Genomic DNA, 20,540 nt, shown 5'->3' on the forward strand with positions numbered 1-20,540 from the left:
TGTGTAGCAAGGTAGGGTTTTGTGCCCAAGTCCCACTCTACCAGCTGGACGTTCTCTTGAATGCAAGGACACAGTACATGGATACAGGAGGAGAAACTTTCAGACCAAGTCCTCAACTAGGTCAAAAGTAGTAGTTAGGCTAGATTTAGTGAAAACCTGCTGGTTAGGTCTGGTCTATACTTGATCACTTCAGTGCTGTATACAAACCACTCCACAGTGACCAGATGTTAGCCCTTTTAACTGTAGAGGGGAATGAATCATCCCAGGATGATATCGAGAAGGCAAGTTCATAGATTCATTGATTCCAAGGCCAGAAGGGACCATTGTGATCATCTAGTATGACCTCCTATATTATACATCCCATAGAATTTCCCCAAAATAATTCCCAGAATATATCTTTTAGAAAAACATCCAATCTTGATTATCAGTGATGGAGAATCCACCAAGACCCTTGGTAAATTTGTTCTACTGGTTAATTACTCTCAAAGTTAAAAATGTGTACCTTATTTCCAGTCTGAAATAAATTCTTTGAAGTGTGTCCCTTTTCCTTTTAGTTTGAGTATGAGTGTTCTTCCTATGACTATGGACAGGAGCAAGTCTTCTGCCAGATATTTAAGAACAGTCTCTGTACCTTGCCAAAAATATGACTGAGGGGACGCAGAACACTGGTAGCTGACACATGGCATTGCGGACTATAGGTAGCTAGCATCTCTAAAAAGTTTGACGCTAGGCAATACTTTGTGGTGTCTCCACTGTTGAGCAATGGCTCCTTTAGTATTGGTCTGACTATTGCATGTTTTTGGGTGAGGAGTAGATTCCCCTTGGCAAAGGAGGTGTTGGCTGTTATTAGTAGGGGTCCCACATATTCGGTGCTGTTTTTCACCGTCCAGGAGGAGTAGGAGACAGAGTAACAGGTGGTGACCTTGGCTGCCATTAGTGCCTCCATGACTAGTACTACTGTGAACAGCCCAGATTCTTGGAAGGAGGATGTTATTTCTAGCCCTAGTTTTGTTTTGTTGTTTGTAGTGACTCGTGAGGCCATTCCAGTTGCAGATGATCTTTTCTGTGAAATAAGATGATTTCTCACAACAAGAGGTGCTAGGTAGTGGGGCTGAGTAAAAGAAATTAGGGTTTGCAGTCTGGAAAAGTTCTGCAGGGTGTGTTCTTCTTGACATGAATTTCTGAGTGAGTAAGCAGGAGTGGATTTAACAAAGTTGGCAAATGCTGTCTGGGTCATTTTTGCATTGGGCCTTTCACAGGGTGGCAAATCTTCAGCCCTGGCACTTTTACAATACAGAGCCTAACAAGGCTACATGGGCCAGCTGGACTCTGCCATTGTGGAAGCTTCCATTTTGTTTGAGGAGTATACATGGCTAGCAATGTACATAGATACTCTAATTATTTTTGCACTACTTGTCAAGGCCTTGTGGACCTTTTGAATTAATTGCTGCTCCTGGGCACCCAAAGAACAGCAGTGTGCAGAAATGCTTTTTTCTTCATCTTCCATTTAACAATGGTCAAGGAAATCTGAGGGCTTCAGGTGACATTCCAGTTCTTTGCTATTGCTTCTTCAATATCCTTGGCTGATAAGGAAAGGTGAGGATCAGGGTGATAGTGGGTTATGAGTACTCTGAACACATGTAGAATAGAAGGAGACAAATCCAGGTTATTCATCTCTCTCTTCATATAGTTTTTTTGCATTTTAATGTGAATGATCTATACTATTTCTTCAATAATAATTCAAAATATCAGACTGTAGTATGTTTACTACACACATAGAACTTTTGTCAGTAGAAAGGTTTTGATGCCAAAAATTCTTCTACTGATCTTTTAAATTTTATCCAAAATACACTAATAGATTCCTTCAACACAGTCTTAAATGAATGTTATATGATTTCACAATGAAAGGGTATTATATCTGAGCATGGAAGTTTGAGCCAGACATACTACTTTCATTAGTGTGTGGATCCAGCTGTGTTTCAGTGAAAATAGAATTCTTAAAATAAAGTTGAATGAACCATCTGTTTTCACGGGGGGGAGGGGGGAAGTTTGGCTGTTATGCGCATTACAAATGTTGTACAGGGTTTTGCTAGACTCAGATAGTCGCTATGCTGGTCATTTATTTTCAGTGTGCAGGCATTATTTTTATAGTGCAGACCCTTACTGTGCTGAACATTGTTTTCCTAGTGGATATATACATTCTGTGGTAATGAAAAACTTATTTTTCTTTCCTTGTTTTTCCCCAATCTTGCTCAAAGAAGAAATTCATTTGCTAAACTTACCTAGAAGCATTGTCTTTGACATTTGAGAGGACTCATTATTATCAGTTAGTGGGCTGAACTGTCTTGCTGGATCAATTATCTCTGCTGATTATAAATGCAAGTTTCCTTTCAACATAATAAGGAGCTTTGTAGTTACCAAAATACCCTTAAGGTTAGCTGATTTACTTAGATAAATATTAGGATCATGCCACACGCTCTGGATGAAAGAAAAACTAGATCAAACATTAGGCTATAATTTGCACCACACCATTTTTTAAAGGTTCAAAAAAGTCTTGTGAACTTTCTTTAATTTTTTTTCCATGTCCTTGCATCTCCAAGTTCCATACACAATTGGAAGCAAGATATACGGGAACAAGAGCCCATTTTTACAAAATTTCCAGCTTGCTTTGCAAACTCAAGAGATCTGGGGCAATTTGGATAAGCATCTCTATTTGTGGTGTTTATCCAAACTTCTGAACCATCATTGCTAAATATCCTAGCAAACTGAGAAATTTAGAAGGGTTCTTTTTTGTCATTCTGACATTAATAAGTTCAGTTTTGTATGTATGGTTAATTTTACGTCAGTGAAAGTTCTTTTTGTGGAAGAACTATAGAGTTAGACTCATCTGTGTATGTAATTAACCTTAATTAAAGAACAAAACAAAACAACGACAACGATGAAGTGGGTATTCACCCAGAAAAACTCATGCTCCAATGCATCTGTTAGTCTATAAGGTGCCACAGGACTCTTTGCTGCTTTTACAGATCCAAACTAACACGGCTACCCCGCTGATATAAAACAAAACAAAACAAAACACCAATATAGAAAAAATAAAAATTCCAATGGCTGAGTGAGAGATCAGGTTGAGAGAACATTTATAAATGATAATTTATAAGATTATGAAGATAGCAAGATTAGATTTTTAACAATTTTGTGCATGAGATGTATGGAATAAATGTTGCCATCACTCTGATAAAACTTCCATTAAGGGTAATGTCAATTTTACCTGGGTAAAGACTCATTAAGAACTTCCTGAATTGGCCTTAGAGTTTTATGTATTAGTTGTGTAATTATACAGGATGTCACCCTGTCTTCTTAAACATCCCTGTAAAAGAGAATAGGCATTTATTATGGCATGCTTCCTGGTGCTCTACTGGCCCTTAATATGGGCCTTATTTGAATCTACCCATATTAATGTATGACCCCATTACCAAAGTTCTGAGCACCTCACAATCATTAATATCTGGATTCTTCAGACACCCCTCTGAGGTAGGGAAGTATTATTGCCTCCATTTTATGGATGGAGACCTGAGGCACAGAGAAATTAAGGGACTAGCTCAAGGTCATAAGGAAGTCTGTGATAGGAAAGAGAATTAAACCCAGGTTTCCCAAGTTGCAGGTTAGTATGCTCTAGGCCAGGGGTAGGCCACCTAGGGCACACATGCCGAAGGCGGCACACGAGCTGATTTTCAGTGGCACTCACACTGCCCGGGTCCTGGCCACTGGTCCGGGGGGCTCTGCATTTTAATTTAATTTTAAACGAAGCTTCTTAATCATTTTAAAAACCTTATTTACTTTACATACAACAATAGTTTAGTTATATAATATAGACTTATAGAAAGAGACCTTCTAAAAATGTTAAAATGTATTACTGGTACGCGAAACCTTAAATTAGAGTGAATAAATGAAGACTCGGCACACCACTTCTGAAAGGTTGCCGACCCCTGCACTAGGATTTCTCTCTTTTAGAATGGAACAATGTTGCTCTGATTGTTTACAAATTTAAGATGAGGGTCTCTTTTCCAAGGATGTTAACTGTAATGGGAATATTGCCAAGGCAAAAACTTCAGGAAATACTCCATATATCTCATGCATGAGACTATTTAAAAACCCCATAATCTTGCCTCCTGGAGCTCTTGGATCTGTGGAGACTGTGCACCTGCTCCTTTTTGGGATGTCATTTGCTACCCTGCAGAAAACTGGTCAGCTCTGCTGGCTAGTGTTTGTGGGTGACAGTAGAACTATGGTTCAAACTCCCGCCTATGCCTTCCTTCTGCTTTGAGGTGCTATGCAATCTTGGTGGGGAGGGGTGTTAGGACAGAGCAATCATTGTGCTCCTAAGAGTGCAGGGCCTGCCATTCCGCCTGACTTTTTATGGGTAATGCAAGTAGGAAAGGCATCTTACATTCCTGTCCCGCTCTCTAAGCATCAGCATAAGGGCTAGAAACAATCTGGCCCCAACCTACGAAATTTGTTTTTCTATGTATTGTTGCTGTTTAAAAAATATTGACATTTGATTACTCAAGTAGATCTTTTCCATCTTAAATAATAGCAACATATGTTTAATTATAGATTCATGATATATCTTTATTACTGAATGTATTTGAGGTTGTCTTGCAAGGAATTACTGTGTTTGTACCCTTAATTAATCTCCTGCCTGTGCAGAAAGCTGGAATTCTTTGGCTAACACTTGATAATTATTAGTTACAGATAAGCACCAGTTCAAACCTGAACACATGCTCTACAGGTTCCGTTATGATGATGGAACATACTATCCAAGAAGTGAAATGCAGGATGTGATTTCCAAGGTATAAACTGCTCTTATCATTAAAAATGGGTCATATACAGAGGTCCTAGTTAAAAATCAAGCAAAATGCATTGTGTTAGGAAAAACTCTGTCCCTGGCACCTCTCTAATGTGAATCAGAGTTAATTATGTGTATTTGTAGGCAGATTTTGGCTCTTGACTTATTGCAAACCATATTTTGAATACAGAAACTGAGAAATATGTTTCTAAATATTATTTTATCCGGGAGCTACTATGTTACATAAACATATAAAGGATATAATGCCCACCTTTTTGAATGACTGGAGTAGAAACGGTAGTTTACTGTATTTTTCAATCCACTTATATTCAGTGAAAAGAAAGAGTATGGGAGTATAAACCAGAATTTCTTTTTGTTTGTATCAGAGTGGCTTTTGGTATTCCTTTAGTGTGTGAAGGGTATATTGGCTTATCAAAAGTCACCTGATGTTTTAATGGAAACATGCAGGTTGTATGATCTCCACCCTGACACTGTACCCAAGGATATATTGAAAGAATAAAACAAATTCAACAGAGTCATCTTTAGTCCCTTTGATGTTTTTAAATTTGTGATCCTATGGTCTGAATCCAGTGGAAAATTAGGACCATTCAGGTTTTCTCCCAGCCAACTGAGTTAGGACAGCTGCTTCACTGATTCTTCAGTTAGATGTTTCCTAATGTAGAGTGTCTCAAATGAAGAGTATCCCTCAGTGCAGACTTAGAAGATACAGCAGTCTATGGCAGAGTTTCTGCCTAAACTTTACATTTCTTTTGTTTTGCCACTGTACAGTGTACCATAATCTTAATGCTGTTTTGTTAAATCTGTTTATGAATAATTACATGCTTTTAAAGAGGATTTTGTGATTAAAACATTAGAAATCAAATATATATGACTCTTTATTAAAAGTTTTAAAACTTTTGAACTGTTTTACATCTAATTTTTATTAGGCTTCCTTCTGGATACAGTGGGTCATGTTCAGTTTGATTTTCTGGCAATATTCATAAATATACTTCACTTTTCTCCTCTCTAGTAATTCAGTTTGTTTGGAATCCTCATTTGCACAGAAAGTCATCTTAGCTGTGAAAGTTTAAATATATTTCTTTTAAACTAATGTATGTTAAAAATATTTTAATGCTGTGCTAAAGTTATGTAACTCATTTTTACTTATCTCTCTGATTTCTAAGATTATTTAGAAAAGCCCATGATAATTTAGTCACAAATATTATTTGTCTTGTAATCTGGAGGCTTATTACACTTCAGAAATAACTTTGGTGCATGAAAACATATCTATGAAATGAATGTTCACTTTTTCTGTTCTACATTTTTAAAATACAAGTTATTTGCATTATTTTGAATGAATAGGTATTGTCAGACTATGTACTGAGTGGTATTTGCTTCAGTGTAAATGTGGATTTAAACATATCTATATCTTTAACAGGGTGTAAGATTATACTGTCGTCTTCACAGTCTGTTTACTCCAGTTATAAGGTGAGTCCAGCTGTGAAGTACTTAGTGACTTATTTAGAACAAATGTATACATTTGAATACTGTAGCTACTATATACAAACACAGAGCCAAATCCTAGCCTGTGTTTCAGCTGGTGTGTTAGTGGGGAAGAAATTGTAGAGAGAGTGCTCCCAAAACCCAGAGTAGCAGCAGGATGGGATTCCAACCTGCACTTTAAAGTACTGTGTACTGTCCCAGGCTGCCTTGTATAGACAGTGCCCCAAGTGTCATTTTCACTAAGAAAGAAGGAATCAGGTTTGTCAGGACAGTTTACTCAGGCTTATGGAAGAATCTAGTTCATTCTGGGCATGCTCAGAGGCTTACCACATACGTAGCACACTCACATTCATGTTAGCACTATATATCTCACTTTGAGAATCACTCCCATGCTTGTAACATGATGCCTATCCTTACACCCAGGGAACATTGTTGGCTACCTAGGGACAAGTCCAGCCCTCCTCCCCACTCCTACCTACACTGTAGGCTTTGGCTTGCTCCATCTAAGGAGTTGAGACCTCAGGGCAGCTTCTGAAGTTCTATTTTTAAGGTACAGAAAACTTAAAAAACAACATAGATCATGCTTGTGTCAATTTGTGTGTAAAACATAGGATTTTTCCCTCTGTTTTTTTTTTAAACAGGGATAAAGATTATCATCTGAGGACCTATAAATCTGTAGTCATGGCTAACAAACTGATAGACTGGCTAATTGCACAAGTAAGTTTACCCTGGGTTGATTTACTTTTCTGCATTATGAATTTAACTTCCTAAAATGGAAAGTTGTAATTTATCACATAGAAGAAAATGAAAATACATTGTTTTAAAGTTCTAATTATTAGAACAGACATCAAGATTCAGATGTCCATGGTCAGTTGCTGATCTTCCTGTGTTGCACATTGATCTTTCAATTTTTCACGCTGCTTAGCTTCTTGCTGCTTTCAAAATGCTAGCATTTTGTGTAATAATGTATATAGTTAAAATGAATGGTGGTGTGAAGCTGCAAATTACTGACTGAATGGACAAAAGGAAGCAACAGGGAGAAGTTTACAACCAGGGAATTCACTTTGTTTTAGGCAAAGTTGTGGTTTGTATTGGAAGAAAATAGGAAAAACGTCTTTGTTGAATCAAGTTGTACCAATATTTTCCTAACTTTGCTGCTTTTCTGGAGTCTGATTATGTGCTCCTGTTATGGAGGGGCTGCAGAATGTGAAAAGAATGATGAGTGTTTTCTTTGGGAATAGCATGACAGAGCAGATTTAAGAACCCCTGCTTTTCAACACTGGGGTACTTGTTGGATACCTGGGAACAGAAAGTTATGTGAATTATAAATAAAAGTTAACATGGTTCTTCGAGTAGGTTTAAATATAGATATGAGCATATGTGTTCACAAAGATGATGAAAGAGCATAGAAAATAAAGTAGGCAATGTATGGAATGAAGAAGATAATTTGTCAAAATGAGTTATAGAAACAGAAAAAGTTTCAAAAAACAGAGAATCTCTTATGAACTTTAGTTCTGAAGATTGTCAATAAATACTCAATGTATATAGACAATGTAATATTAACAAAAAGATTCACTGTTTTATGAGAAAATGTTGTGGCTAATAACAATGGGGGCAATTGTCACTGAGATGATGGAAAACGTGATATCTAGGAGCATAATCAGCCCATGATCTTTGTGCACAGCTCTCCACTGTTCCATTGTGATTTCTGTGTATGATATGAAGATAGAATAGGTTCAATTTTTCTAATTATTATTCATTATTGTTCATTCTTATGTTCTTATATGACTAAGGGAGGATATGATAGAGGTCTATAAAATCATGAATGATGTGGAAAAAGTGAAAAAGGAAGTATTAGTTACCCCTTCACATAACACAAGAACCAGGGGTTACCCAATGACATTAATAGACAGCAAGTGTAAAATAAACATGAAGAAGTACTTCATACCACACGCAGTCAATCTGTGGAACTCATTGCCAGGGGATGTTGTGAAGGCCAAAAGTATAACTGGGTTCAAGAAAGAGTTAGCTAAATTCATGGAGGTCAGGTCCATCAATGGTTATTAGATAAGATGATCAGGGACACAACCTCATGCTCTGGATGTCCCTAAACCTCTGACTTCCAGAGGCTGGGAGTGAATGACTGGATGGATTGCTTGATAAATTGCCCTGTTCTGTTCATTCCCTCTGAAGCATCTGGTACTGGCGACTGTCAGACAACAGGATACTGGGCTAGATGGATCATTGGTCTGAGCCAGTATGGCCATTCTTACATTCTTATGCTCTTCTATTACATAGAGTTTATTATGGTTTAACAGGGGGATTGTCGGACCAGGGAAGAAGCGATGATCTTTGGTGTAGGACTTTGTGACAATGGGTTTATGCACCATGGTAAGTAAATTCTATGCAAGCTGACGGTCACAGTTTGTTGAATTCCTTCTGCATAACAGGCAGATGGTACAGGGACCACCCCAAGAGATTAGAAAAGGGCAAAGGTAAAATCAGTATATCATTTCAATGTGTACCTAAAAAGAGGGAGCTGTCTGGAAATTTTTAAAAAAAGATGTTTAACTAGGTTTTTCTTGTATTATTTTAGATAATAGTGTAGGGAAGAATACATACAAGTGTGGAGTGGGGCTTTCAGTCTTTTTTCAATCTTTTTAAAGGATTTATGGTGGGTTATTTATTAATAACCACTTAGACAGTGGTAAAAAATACTCTTGCTGTTCAAATATAGAGTAAGACTATAAGGATCAGCAGGACTTGATAGCAGGCAACCAACATCCCCACACAACCACCTGGCAACAACTGTAACCTGGCCACTTCCTGTGACCCACAATCCAGAGGTTCAATGCCACGGGAAGTTCCACCTTGGGGAATTGGACTGATGGTGGTCTTAGTGATCCCAAATTGGCTCCTTGTCTCTCTATAAACCCATGGGGAATACCAGGAAGTGTCCAGATAACAATATGGACCCCTAGCTAGTTGCCATGACTGCCCTGCTGCTCTGTTTCTGAACTCCAGGTAGTAATCTCAGCTCTTATTTGGATTCTGACTACTGATTGACTCCTAAAACCCCAACACATATTCTGATTCCTGGTATTGACTCTCAGCCTGATTCCTGGCTCTGTCTCTGTCCCTCAGCTTAACTCCTGACTCTGACTCCAGCTTGACACTCAGTATGACTCTTGGACCCTGATATTGGCTCTGACCCCTGGCTTCAGTTCCAGAATCCCAATCTCCTGTTACTAATCCTGACTCCGTTTTGCCCAGGATCCTGGACTACCACTAACCCATGTAGAAAGCTGTCCCTGTGGGACATGGAGGCAGTGGGTTGTCCCCTACTTAGATTGTCCCAATGGGCACTACACCACCTGGATAGGTTGTCAACGTGCAGGGAGGGGCAGCTTTATGTTTTTTGCCGCCCCAAGCACAGCAGTCAGGCGGCCTTAGATGGCATGTCTGTGGGAGGTCTGCTGGTCACGCGGATTCGGCGGCATTTGTGCAGGTGATCTGCCGGTCCCGCGCCTTCAGCATACCCGCTGCCAAATTGCAGCTGAAGCCGCGGGACTGACAGATCTCTCGCAGGCATGCTGCCGAAGGCTGCCTGACTGCCGCCCTCACAGCGACCGACAGACCGCACCCTGCAGCTTGCCGCCCCAGGCACGAGCTTGCTGCGCTGGTGCCTGGAGCTGCCCCTGCCTGCAGGAGGAACGTCTCATGTTGCAGACACAAGTAGTGCAACTCTCATCTGAGAACCAGACCTCGTGAGTGCAGACCCCCCAGTTACTCAATGAAAACACTGTTGTAGGCCCAGCTGACACAGTACACCACCAAGAACTAGCTATTGTGAGAGCAGCCGCTGGGTTGTGGGACTAGAACACTGTGCCACAGGGTGCCCAGACTGTGGTCCAACAGTCCCCATCCCAGAGCATTACAATGGAGGCCGTAAAAATGTAGGGCTTTCCTCAACCAATGGCGCCTGCTGTTCCTGCTCAACCTACAGTTCTCCTCCATTGACTAGGCTAAAGTAGGACTCATAATTAGTCTCCTGATGGGAGAGGTGCTGGAGTGGGCTTCACTCCTAATGGAACAACAGAGCCAAACACTTCTCTATTTTTTACAACCCCCACCATGCTCACTTGATGGAAGCAGCCCCATGAAAACTATGGCAAGGGCAAGGACCGGTTGCCTCCTAAACTACCCACTTTAGGCAACTCATCTCCAATACAGAATGGAATGAAGCTGCCTAGCTCATGTAATCTGCATCGGAATTGGTAGAAGGGATCAAGGATGAACTAGTTCTCATGGAAACCCTGACTCATCTAGATGCCTTCATCAGTCTTGCTATATGCATTGACAAGAGGCTGCATGATTGAAATAAAGAGAGGATGTATTCCAGTACCCATCTGTGGCCCAGTCCCAGAACCTATGCAAATTGATGCAGTCCATCATATGATCCTGAGGAGAGGGATTACCACTGATGCTATGGCTTGTGTTTCTACTGTGGAGAATCTGGACACACTTGCCAGCTGGTTGGACCAAGGGATATCCATCTCCAAGCTGCCTCCACTTCTTACTGAAGCATGTCCAAGGCATGATGAGCCCAGCACTTGCAACTCCAGGTGTGCTTGCATGTCCCAGGGACAACCCTTAAAAATACCCCCTAGTAGGTGCTTGTGGACTCTGGGGTTGTGGATAGTTTTATAGCCACTGATATGGCACAAGCCTTAGGTATCCCAGTGCAACAAAAATGGCTCCTCACCTTTTAGAAACTATAGATGGCTCACTCCTGTCCTAAGGCCCAGTAATACTGGAAACAGTACCCCTGGAAGTCATTATCCAGGACCATAGAGAGATCCTCTGGTTTGGAGTGTTACACTCACTACACTTCCTCATAATTCTCAGCATCTCATGGATGGCCACTCATGACCTGCACATCCTTCGGTGTGAGCAGAAAGTCAGTTTCCGCACTGAATTCTGTCAGCAACTTTGCCTGCATGCACCATCAGATGAGTCTTGATGCACCTCTATCCTGAGTTCAGGATGCTGCTGAGGAGTCCATGGGCTTAGGCTGTGGCCCAGCAGGGACCCCCATTAGAGCCAACTCCTATCTGGAAAGTACCATGACTATGTGGATGTTTTTGAGAAAAAGAATGTGGCTGCTCTCCCACTCCAGCTTGACTATGATTGTTTGATGGAGCTGGAACCTGGAGCCAAGATACCTTTTGGCTTCATCTATGTCATGTCAGAAAGCCAGATCTGACCGCTTTTCGATCCTATCTCCAGGAGAATTTATCCATCCCTTCACCTTCTCTGCTGGGGCCTGAGTTCTTTTTGTTGAAAAGAAAGATGGGACTCTGCTTTTGAGTGTGGATTACTGGTCCCTTAACCAGGTAACTATCGTAAACTGGTACCGTCTCCTACTCATGTTGGAATTGTTGGACTCTGTAACAGCAGCTCAGGAGTTTACCAAACTTGATCTGCGTGGAGCCTATAACCTGGTGTGGCTCTATGCAGGGGATGAGTGGAAAATTGCCTTCTGAATCCAGTACAGCCACTACAAATATTTGGTAATGCCACTCAATCTTTCAACAGCATTCCAGCACTTTGCAAATGAGATATTTCATGATATTCTAGATCCAGAAGTAATAGTCTATCTTGACCATATATTTATCTTCTCAGAGAGCCCTGAGCAGCACACTCAACACGCCTGGTCAGTTCTGGATCGGCTCCACTGACATGGCGTATGTGCAGCTCTTGAGAAGTCCACCTTCAGCTAGCACTCCATGGAGTTATTGGGATACATCTTGTCCAGTAAGGGCTTCTGAGTTGACTCCAGAAAGGTGGATGCTGTTTGGACCTGGGCAGCCCTTTGGAACATTATGGAGCTTCAATGCTTCCTGGAGTTCACTAATTTTTGTGGACACTTCATTCCTGGTTTTAAGATCAGATAGCTAGAGCCCTGCAAATCTGCAGATATCCGCTTTATATCTGTGGCTATCTATAGACCATGTTTGTGTATCATCAGATGCATACACAAATTTTATATCCACGGAGGGATCTACAGATAGTCCATAGAAAAAGCTTCTTTGCAAACATACCCCCTTCACCTGGTCAATGAGCATTCAACCAGTTCAAGATGGCCTTCACCAGTGCTCCAATCCTGATTCATCCCAGTCCAATGCAGATCTTTATTGTTGAAACCGACACATCTAATGTTGCAATTGGTGCAATACTTTCCCAAGGATCTGGCTCCCAAGAACACCTGCTCCTTTGTGCCTATTACTCTCATAAACTCACACCGGCAGAACAAAATTATGAGATTTTAGATAAGGCGGCTCTATCAATCAAAGCCACCTTTGGGGAATGGTACCACCACCTCGAAGATATATACATATCATAAAAACTTGGAGTATCTCAAAAGGGTAAGGAGCTCAACCAAAGACAGCTTTGATGGGCCTTGTTCTTCACATGCTTTAATTTTACTATCATCTATCACCCAGGAGCCCAGAACAAGGCAGCCGATGCCCTGTCCTGAAAAGGGGAATACCTCCCTGACCACAACTACTCCCCACACTGAGTCACCACACATCCTCAGGCCCCATAATTTCCTGGATGTTATTATTCCCCAGGACCGCCTGTTCCTAATCCATTCAGCTATGAAGGAGAAGCCCCTCCCCAGCAACCTTGAATCAGTAAGTAAGGAACAAGATGCATTGTGGGATTGTTTGCTTTATATCAAGGGCTGATTATATATTCCACCAGGGTGCCCCCAACAGGAGATGCTATAGTAATATCAGGATCAACAGGGCTTGAACTCAGGCCTGGAGGATTATTAAGCAGCCAACACCCCTACACTGCCACCCAGCAGCAGCTGTAACTAGGACACTTCTTGTGACCCTCAATCCACTGAGGTTCAATGCCATGGAACATTCTGCCTCAAGGAATCTGGCTGACAATGGTCTTAGTGATCCCTGATTGACCCCTTGTCCCTATATAAGCCCCTCAGCTTGACTCTTGACCCTATTACTGGCTCTGACCCCTGGCTTCACTTTTGGAATCCCAAGCTTCTGCCATTAGTTGTGCCTCCCTTGCCCAGGATCCTGACAAAGACATGATTCCTGCCCAGATGCATTCACAGTTTCTATAAGAGAACACTAATGCAAAAAGACCAGACACGGCACAAGAGTTCAGTAAAGAGAGAATGTGGGAACAAAAGTGAGAAGAAAGTAGGAGGGATTGCTATAAGAAGTGAAATTCTAAAGAGTAATTAAAGAAAAGAGGCATTTGCTGAATGAGAAAGAGGTGAGTACTGGAGCAGCGTGACCAAGTTTGAAGCAGAGAGTAAGAGAGAGTGCCCAAGGGAAGAGGAAGACAAGAATATCAGGAGGATTATATAGAGTAAGAAGAGGAATAAGAGCAGAGATATATGTAGGGTTTTGAAGTTGATGACAAGGGGGTTAAATTTGATGCTATCAGAGACTAGAAGCCAATAAAAAGATTCAAGGCATGGGTCTTCTGATAGAAACAATGGAAAAGATGATTTCCCCAGCAGCATTTTAGAGAAGCTGGGAGAAGCGGAAGAGGGGAGGCCTCAACTGCCCTTCAGCCATTATTTAAGATTTTTTTATTCATTTGAAAATATACAATTAGAAAGTGTAATTTATTATGAAAATTCAAACTCCTCTAGTGTAGAATTAACTCAAAAATAGCTTTTGTTGCATTTAATCTGTGTAAGCACTTCACCAATATTTAATTGTTTTTAAAACGTATTTGGGAATTCATAATAAAAGGATTAATCTTTGTATTTTGTATCATAAAGTCTTAGAAAAAAGTGAATTTAAAGATGAGCCACTTCTTTTTCGCTTTTTTGCGGATGAAGAAATGGAAGGATCAAATATGAAGCACAGGCTTATGAAACATGATTTAAAAGTAGTGGAAAATGTCATAGCCAAGTCACTATTGGTAAGTAAACAAATTGAATGATAATTGGCAAGCAATAAATAGGATTCAATAATGTTAAATAAACATCGTGCATTATTCTTTAATGGAAAGGCAAATTGTGTAATTTTATTTTTATTTTTCAGATTAAATCTAATGAAGGCAGCTATGGTTTTGGTTTAGAAGACAAAAACAAATTACCAATTATTAAATTTGTGGAGAAAGGGTCAAATGCTGAGGTAACATATACTAATATATAGTCTGACATTTGGCTCTGTTTTATGGTAATGTTTACAAATGTACACTGACAGCTGTATTTTGATATACAGTTTTGAAAATTTAAGATAATGTAGTGTTTTAATTTGTCTGTTTTTTCAAGGAAAAAAGTATTGTTTTTAATTGTTTTTATCATTTTTGTTTATAACTGAGCTATGACTGTTGCTATTACTATCATTTTATTCTTACTTATGATTTCCAATATATGCACTTAGAGATACAATACATAAATTATAAATATATTTATTTTCATGTGCTACATAGAGTACAATGGCATCATTATTCATGAGTGGCAGAAGCACTGTTAGAAGAAAATGTAATGAATGAAAATAAAATGTGTGTTACTCTGCAGACATAGATTTGATTTATTTCCCATAAATGTGTTGTGTGTCAAGGCTTTTATGGTTTTTATTTGTAATAATGTAAAATATAGAGTTTGAGATGCTGAATGAGTAAGTTAGAGGGCTTGTGTTTACATTAGCATTGCTTCAGATAGACCTCTGTGGTGTATATAAAAGTTCACATTGACATGCACTGGACTTACTATACTTGTACAGAGAAGTGTGACAGTAAAATGTGCTATCTGAGATTTTATTTTACAAAGGAGATTTTTAGAGCTGTTTTTAAAGGCCTTTATATCTCACTGTGGGATAGGGATTAGGATAAAAGGAGACTAGGTCTGTCAAGCGATTAAAAAAACTAATTGTTATTAATTGTGTGATACATTTTTTTAATTGCACAATTAATCGCACTGTTAAACAATAAAAAAAACCTTTATTTAAATATGTTTGGATGTTTTTCTACATTTTCAAATATATTGATTTCAATTAGAACACAGAATACAAAGTGTACAGTGCTCATTTTGTATTTATTTTTTATTACAACCTAATATAAGTAATGTAGTGCAATCTCTTTATAATGAAAGTTGAACTTACAAATGTAGACTTATGTACAAAAAAACCCTGCATTCAAAAATAAAACAATGTAAAACTTTAGAACCCAAGTCCCCTCAGTTCTACTTCAGTCAATTGCTCAGACAAACAAATTTGGTTACAATTTGCAGGAGATAATGCAGCCCATGTCTTGTTTACAATGTCACCTGAAAGTGAAAACAGGCTTTTGCATGGCATTGTTGTAGCTGAGATAGTTACATCTCAGAAGCACTAAAATTCATATATCCCTTCATGCTTCAATCACCATTCCAGAAGACATGTATCCATGCTGACGTTGAGGTCTGCTCAATAACTATCCAAAGCAGAGTGGACTGATGCATATTCATTTTCATGATCTGAGTCAGATGCCACCAGCAGAAGGTTGATTTTCTTTTTTGATCATTCGGGTTCTGTTTTTTCCTCATCAGAGTGTTGCTTTTTTTAGACATCTGAAAGCATTCTCAACACCTAGTTCCTTTCAGATTTTGAATGGCACTTTAGATTCTTAAACCTTGGGTCAAGTGCTATATCTGTCCTTAGAAATCTCACATTGGTAGCTTCTATGCATTTTATCAAATCTGCTGTGAAAGTGCTCTTAAAATGAACATGTGCTGCATCATCATGTGAAACTGCTATAACATGAAATACATGGCAGAATGTGGGTAAAATAGAACAGGAGACATACAGGTCTCGCCCAAGGAGTTCAGTCACAAATTTAATTAACACCTTTTTTTTTTAATGAGCATCATCTGCATGGAAGCATGTCTTCTGGAATGGCGGCCAAAGCATGAAGGGGCATATGAATATTTAGCATATCTGGCACGTTAATACTTTGCAACACTGGCTACAGAAGTGCCATGTGAATGCCTGTTCTCACTTTCAGGTGACATTGTAAATAAGAAGCAGACAGCAGTATCTCCTGTAAATGTAAACAAACTTGTTTTTCTTAGCAATTGGCTGAACAAGAAGTAGAACTGAGTGGACTTGTAGGATCTAGAGTTTTACATTGTTTTGTTTTTGAGTGCAGTTATGTAACAAAAAAAATCAATGTTTGGAAGTTACACTTTCACGATAAAGAGATTGCACTACAATACTTTTATGAGGTGAAGTGAAAAATGCTATTTCTTTTGTTTATCATTTTTACAGTGCAAATATTTATAATAAAAAATAGTAACATAAAGTGAGCACTGTACACTTTGTATTCTGTGTTGTAATAGAAATCAATATATTTGAAAATGTAGAAAAACATCCAAAAATATTTAATAAATTTCAATTGGTATTTTGTTGTTTAACAGTGTGATTAATCATGATTAATTTTTTTAACTGCAGTTAATTTTTTTGAATTAATCGCATGAGTTAACTGGGATTAATTGACAGCCCTAAAGGAGACACAACAAATAAGTGGTATAGTGCAACCATAGAGTTATATCCAGCCTGAGTCCAGCCCTGTTATCTTTCTGTAATTCCATTTTGTTTTGTCAACTGTCTAGTACTGCCCTGTTCTCAAGTGGCAATAAGACTTGGAGGATGTCTTGAGCAGCTCTGTACATCCTGCCAGGGCTGCCTAGAGGATTCAGGGGGCCTGGGGCAAAGCAATTTTGGGGGCCCCTTCCATAAAAAAAAGTTGCAATGCTATAGAATACTATATTCTCATGGGGGCCCCTGCAGGGCCCAGGGCCTGGGGCAAATTGTCCCACTTGCCCCCCACCCCCCTCTGGGCGGCCCTGCATCCTGCAGCATTCTAGCTGGAGGTAGTTTCTTCTCTAGTTGGCCAATAATTTAAAAGTTTCAGAATAGCAGCCGTGTTAGTCTGTATCCGCAAAAAGAACAGGAGTACTTGTGGCACTTTAGCAGGGACGGCTTCAGGCCCCAGCACGCCAAGCCCTGCCTGCCGTGCTTGGGGCGGCAAAATGCCTAGATCTGCCCCTGCACCTTAGAAACTAACACATTTATTTCAGCATAAGCTTTCCGGGGCTACAGCTCACTTCTTCAGATGCATAGAATGGAACACACAGACAGGAGATATTTATACATACAGAGAACATGCATACTTCCACCTTTTCATGTTCTCTGTATGTATAAATATCTCTTGTCTGTGTGTTCCATTCTATGCATCCGAAGAAGTGAGCTGTAGCCCACGAAAGTTTATGCTGAAATAAATTTGTTAGTCTCTAAGGTGCCACAAATACTCCAATAATTTAAAGGCTCTCTTTGACCTGACATGTTGTATACCTCACTCAAAGGTGTGAAACTCAAAACTTTTGAGTTTATGGTTTGTTTTTGTAACTTATGAAATATTCACATATTTCTTAAAATATTCAGCAAGCCTCTGTATTTGAAAGTAAGTTTCAGTTTCTTTAGAGAGCAACAGGTAGGGAAGTTAGTTAATGTGGCAATAATAGAAGTTGGCCCAATAAGGGCAGTCACATTATCTACATTATATTAATAATTAAGACTATTGATTTGTACTGTAGCAGTGTCCAAAGGGCCCAGTCAAGATTAGGGCCCTTTATGCTAAGTGCTTTTGAAACTCGGAGGTTACAATCCACATTTTGCCAGGTATAGTTAAGGGCTGTTTTGTGCATGCTGTGTGGAGGAGACTAAAAAGAATCACTGACTCCTAATGGACTTGTCTATAGGCAGACAAAATCAATACAATGTTGGTTATAAAAACCAAACCTAACAAGAACAAAGCAAACCAAAATGCTCAAGTGTTGTTTTTTTCTCCCCCTCACTTAGATGGCAGGCCTGGAAGTTGGGAAGAAGATATTTGCCATCAATGGTGACCTAGTTTTTTTGAGACCCTTCAATGAAGTGGATTGCTTCCTGAAAGCATGCTTAAACAGCAGAAGGCCCCTCAGGGTACTTGTGAGCACAAAACCAAGGGAGTAAGTTGCGCTTCCTGTTTTGGGCATTTAAAAAATGATAACTGAAGTGAATTCTAGAAGGCAAATGTCTAGGTAGTAAACAGGAAAGACCGCATTGAGTTAATGTTATTGCATTATTGGGATAAGGTGTACTATTGCTGAGAGGTTATTTAAATTACTTAAGTGGCCCATATACACTTATCTGAGCAAGCAAAAGTAATGTTCTTGAATAATAAAATGATTGATACAATAGCAACATGCCAGGCCCCACATCTAATCAATCTGCTTTCAATTTATCTGTATTACATTTATCTGCCAACAACATCAAAGGGAAAACATCAGTCACTTTTGATGTTGAAGTCTGTCATTTTAAATACACATAGAAACCACAAGTATAAATGAAGAATATATAGGCAATTTTGACCCACTTAGCTGACATTCAGTTTTTAATAAACTTCCTCTGTCTGGGGACTATGTCCTGACCTCACCTGGGTTAGACTCAATGATCTAATGGGTGTTTTGCATTTCTGTTCTGGTTCTACAAATAAAGTACATAGGATTAAAAAGTAACCCCCTCAAGATCTTTATTAACAATTAGACTCCTTGCAATATAATGTTTTTGACAATTCTTACGTGCCTGGTATCCCCTTTATGCAAAAGAAGTAAGGAGTGCCTGTTTACTATGCAACTTCTTCAGTTCTTTTCCTCTGTGCCTAAGCCTTAAATACACGTGTTCAATAGAAACAGAGGAATGTAAGGTCTGATTTAACCCTTACTTACATCACATAGGTGCAGTAAATTTAATGGCGTTACTCCTACTTTACGCTAGCCTAAGAGAGCAGTGAATCAGGCCCAAAGTTACACTAAGGACTAGATTGTGACTTGGACTACATGGCTGCACAGAATAGGGGGAACCATAATCACCCTGCCCCTCCCCCCCGCCCCTTACACACATGCACAGGCTAACTGTAGCATGCATCTGCACTGGAAGAAAAGAGAATTGTCCTCCCATCCACACCCCAGAGCAGGTGAGCAGGGAGGGGCATCTTGGCACTGGGATGTCCCAGCTAATAAAAACCCACACAAAGTAAGGGGGAAAGCAAGGGAAGAATTGTGCCCTAGAGAAGTGACTCTCTGGATGTACTCTTGGGATAATGCATTTTACACATTGCCTTTTGTTTGGGGCTGTGTCTGAAGGCACAATGTACCTCTACATCTTTGTAATAATGTACATATGTATTTATGGGTTTGTGCTAACCTTTGGTTTCTTTCCTTTTGTTTCTTATTTTAAAAAATGTATTTATTGCTTCCCTTTTCTGGCACAGTCTGCAAGGTAAAGGCCTCTCTATTAAGAACCAAATTTAAAGTGCAATATACTATATACAGCAAATATAATAAACAGCTTTTTCATTAAGTTTTCATCAGGCTTTCTGTCCAATATTTAAGGCTTCATGTCTGAAAGCAGTTTCCTGCATTCAAGGTTGGATATATCTATATCTAAGAGAACTTTATCCAGTGACCAGTGAGGGGAGACTATTAGATTGATTACTGTTTGTCTTAGCGTGTGTTATGAATGTTCTTAAGAATGAGTTATGGTTAATTGCAAAATTTACCAATCATTGCTAAAATAGTACTGCTAGGGAGAGGCTTGATCCTGAATTCCTTATTCAGGAAAAACTCAAGTTGAAATCAGTGGAACTACTTGTGAACAGAAACTTCTGGATTGAGTCCTATATTGGTAAAATTAGAAAAACTTAACATTTGCAGGCTAGTTGGTGCACTGGGTCAGTGCTTTGGCCTTCCCCTGTGTAGACCTCAGTTCAAATCTTGATAGAAATCCTAAGTGAAAATGAATATGTCTCAGCTTTTGTCCAAAACACAAAGCCAACTTAAACTAATGAGTTCTACAAGACTCGGGTCTTACATAGTTTCCCCCAGAGTGTGTGTATGAAGTAGGGAGAGATGCTTATATAATGCATTTTATGTGGAAATTTTACAAAGTGAGACCATTGAGTTTTCCCCAGCTTTAGTTAATACCCAACAGTCTTTAAAAATCTATTTGTAAAATACATCAGTTTTTAGAAAGACACCTGGGATGCAAAAGGTTTTGGATTCAGGATCTGCCTATAATTGTCTCCAAGTGCCAACCATATTTTCAGCTTCCCCTGCTAT

At 39.4% G+C, this 20,540-nt stretch overlaps 1 protein-coding gene across 4 annotated transcripts in view; it reads left to right on the forward strand.

Annotated features, from left to right (window-relative positions):
* Positions 1 to 20,540, forward strand: part of PREX2 (phosphatidylinositol-3,4,5-trisphosphate dependent Rac exchange factor 2) — a 307,132-nt gene that overhangs the window by 151,614 nt on the left and 134,978 nt on the right. For all 4 annotated transcript variants that reach the window (XM_050940505.1, XM_050940507.1, XM_050940506.1 and 1 more), the window contains exons 12-18: positions 4,747 to 4,850; positions 6,285 to 6,334; positions 6,991 to 7,066; positions 8,668 to 8,740; positions 14,175 to 14,317; positions 14,440 to 14,532; positions 18,241 to 18,389. In XM_050940505.1, the coding sequence (XP_050796462.1) occupies positions 4,747 to 4,850; positions 6,285 to 6,334; positions 6,991 to 7,066; positions 8,668 to 8,740; positions 14,175 to 14,317; positions 14,440 to 14,532; positions 18,241 to 18,389 (688 nt within the window). The remainder of the gene's footprint in view (positions 1 to 4,746; positions 4,851 to 6,284; positions 6,335 to 6,990; positions 7,067 to 8,667; positions 8,741 to 14,174; positions 14,318 to 14,439; positions 14,533 to 18,240; positions 18,390 to 20,540) is intronic.

Source organism: Gopherus flavomarginatus, chromosome 2 (genome assembly GCF_025201925.1).
Source record: "Gopherus flavomarginatus isolate rGopFla2 chromosome 2, rGopFla2.mat.asm, whole genome shotgun sequence".
NCBI classification, from domain to species: Eukaryota; Metazoa; Chordata; order Testudines; family Testudinidae; genus Gopherus; species Gopherus flavomarginatus.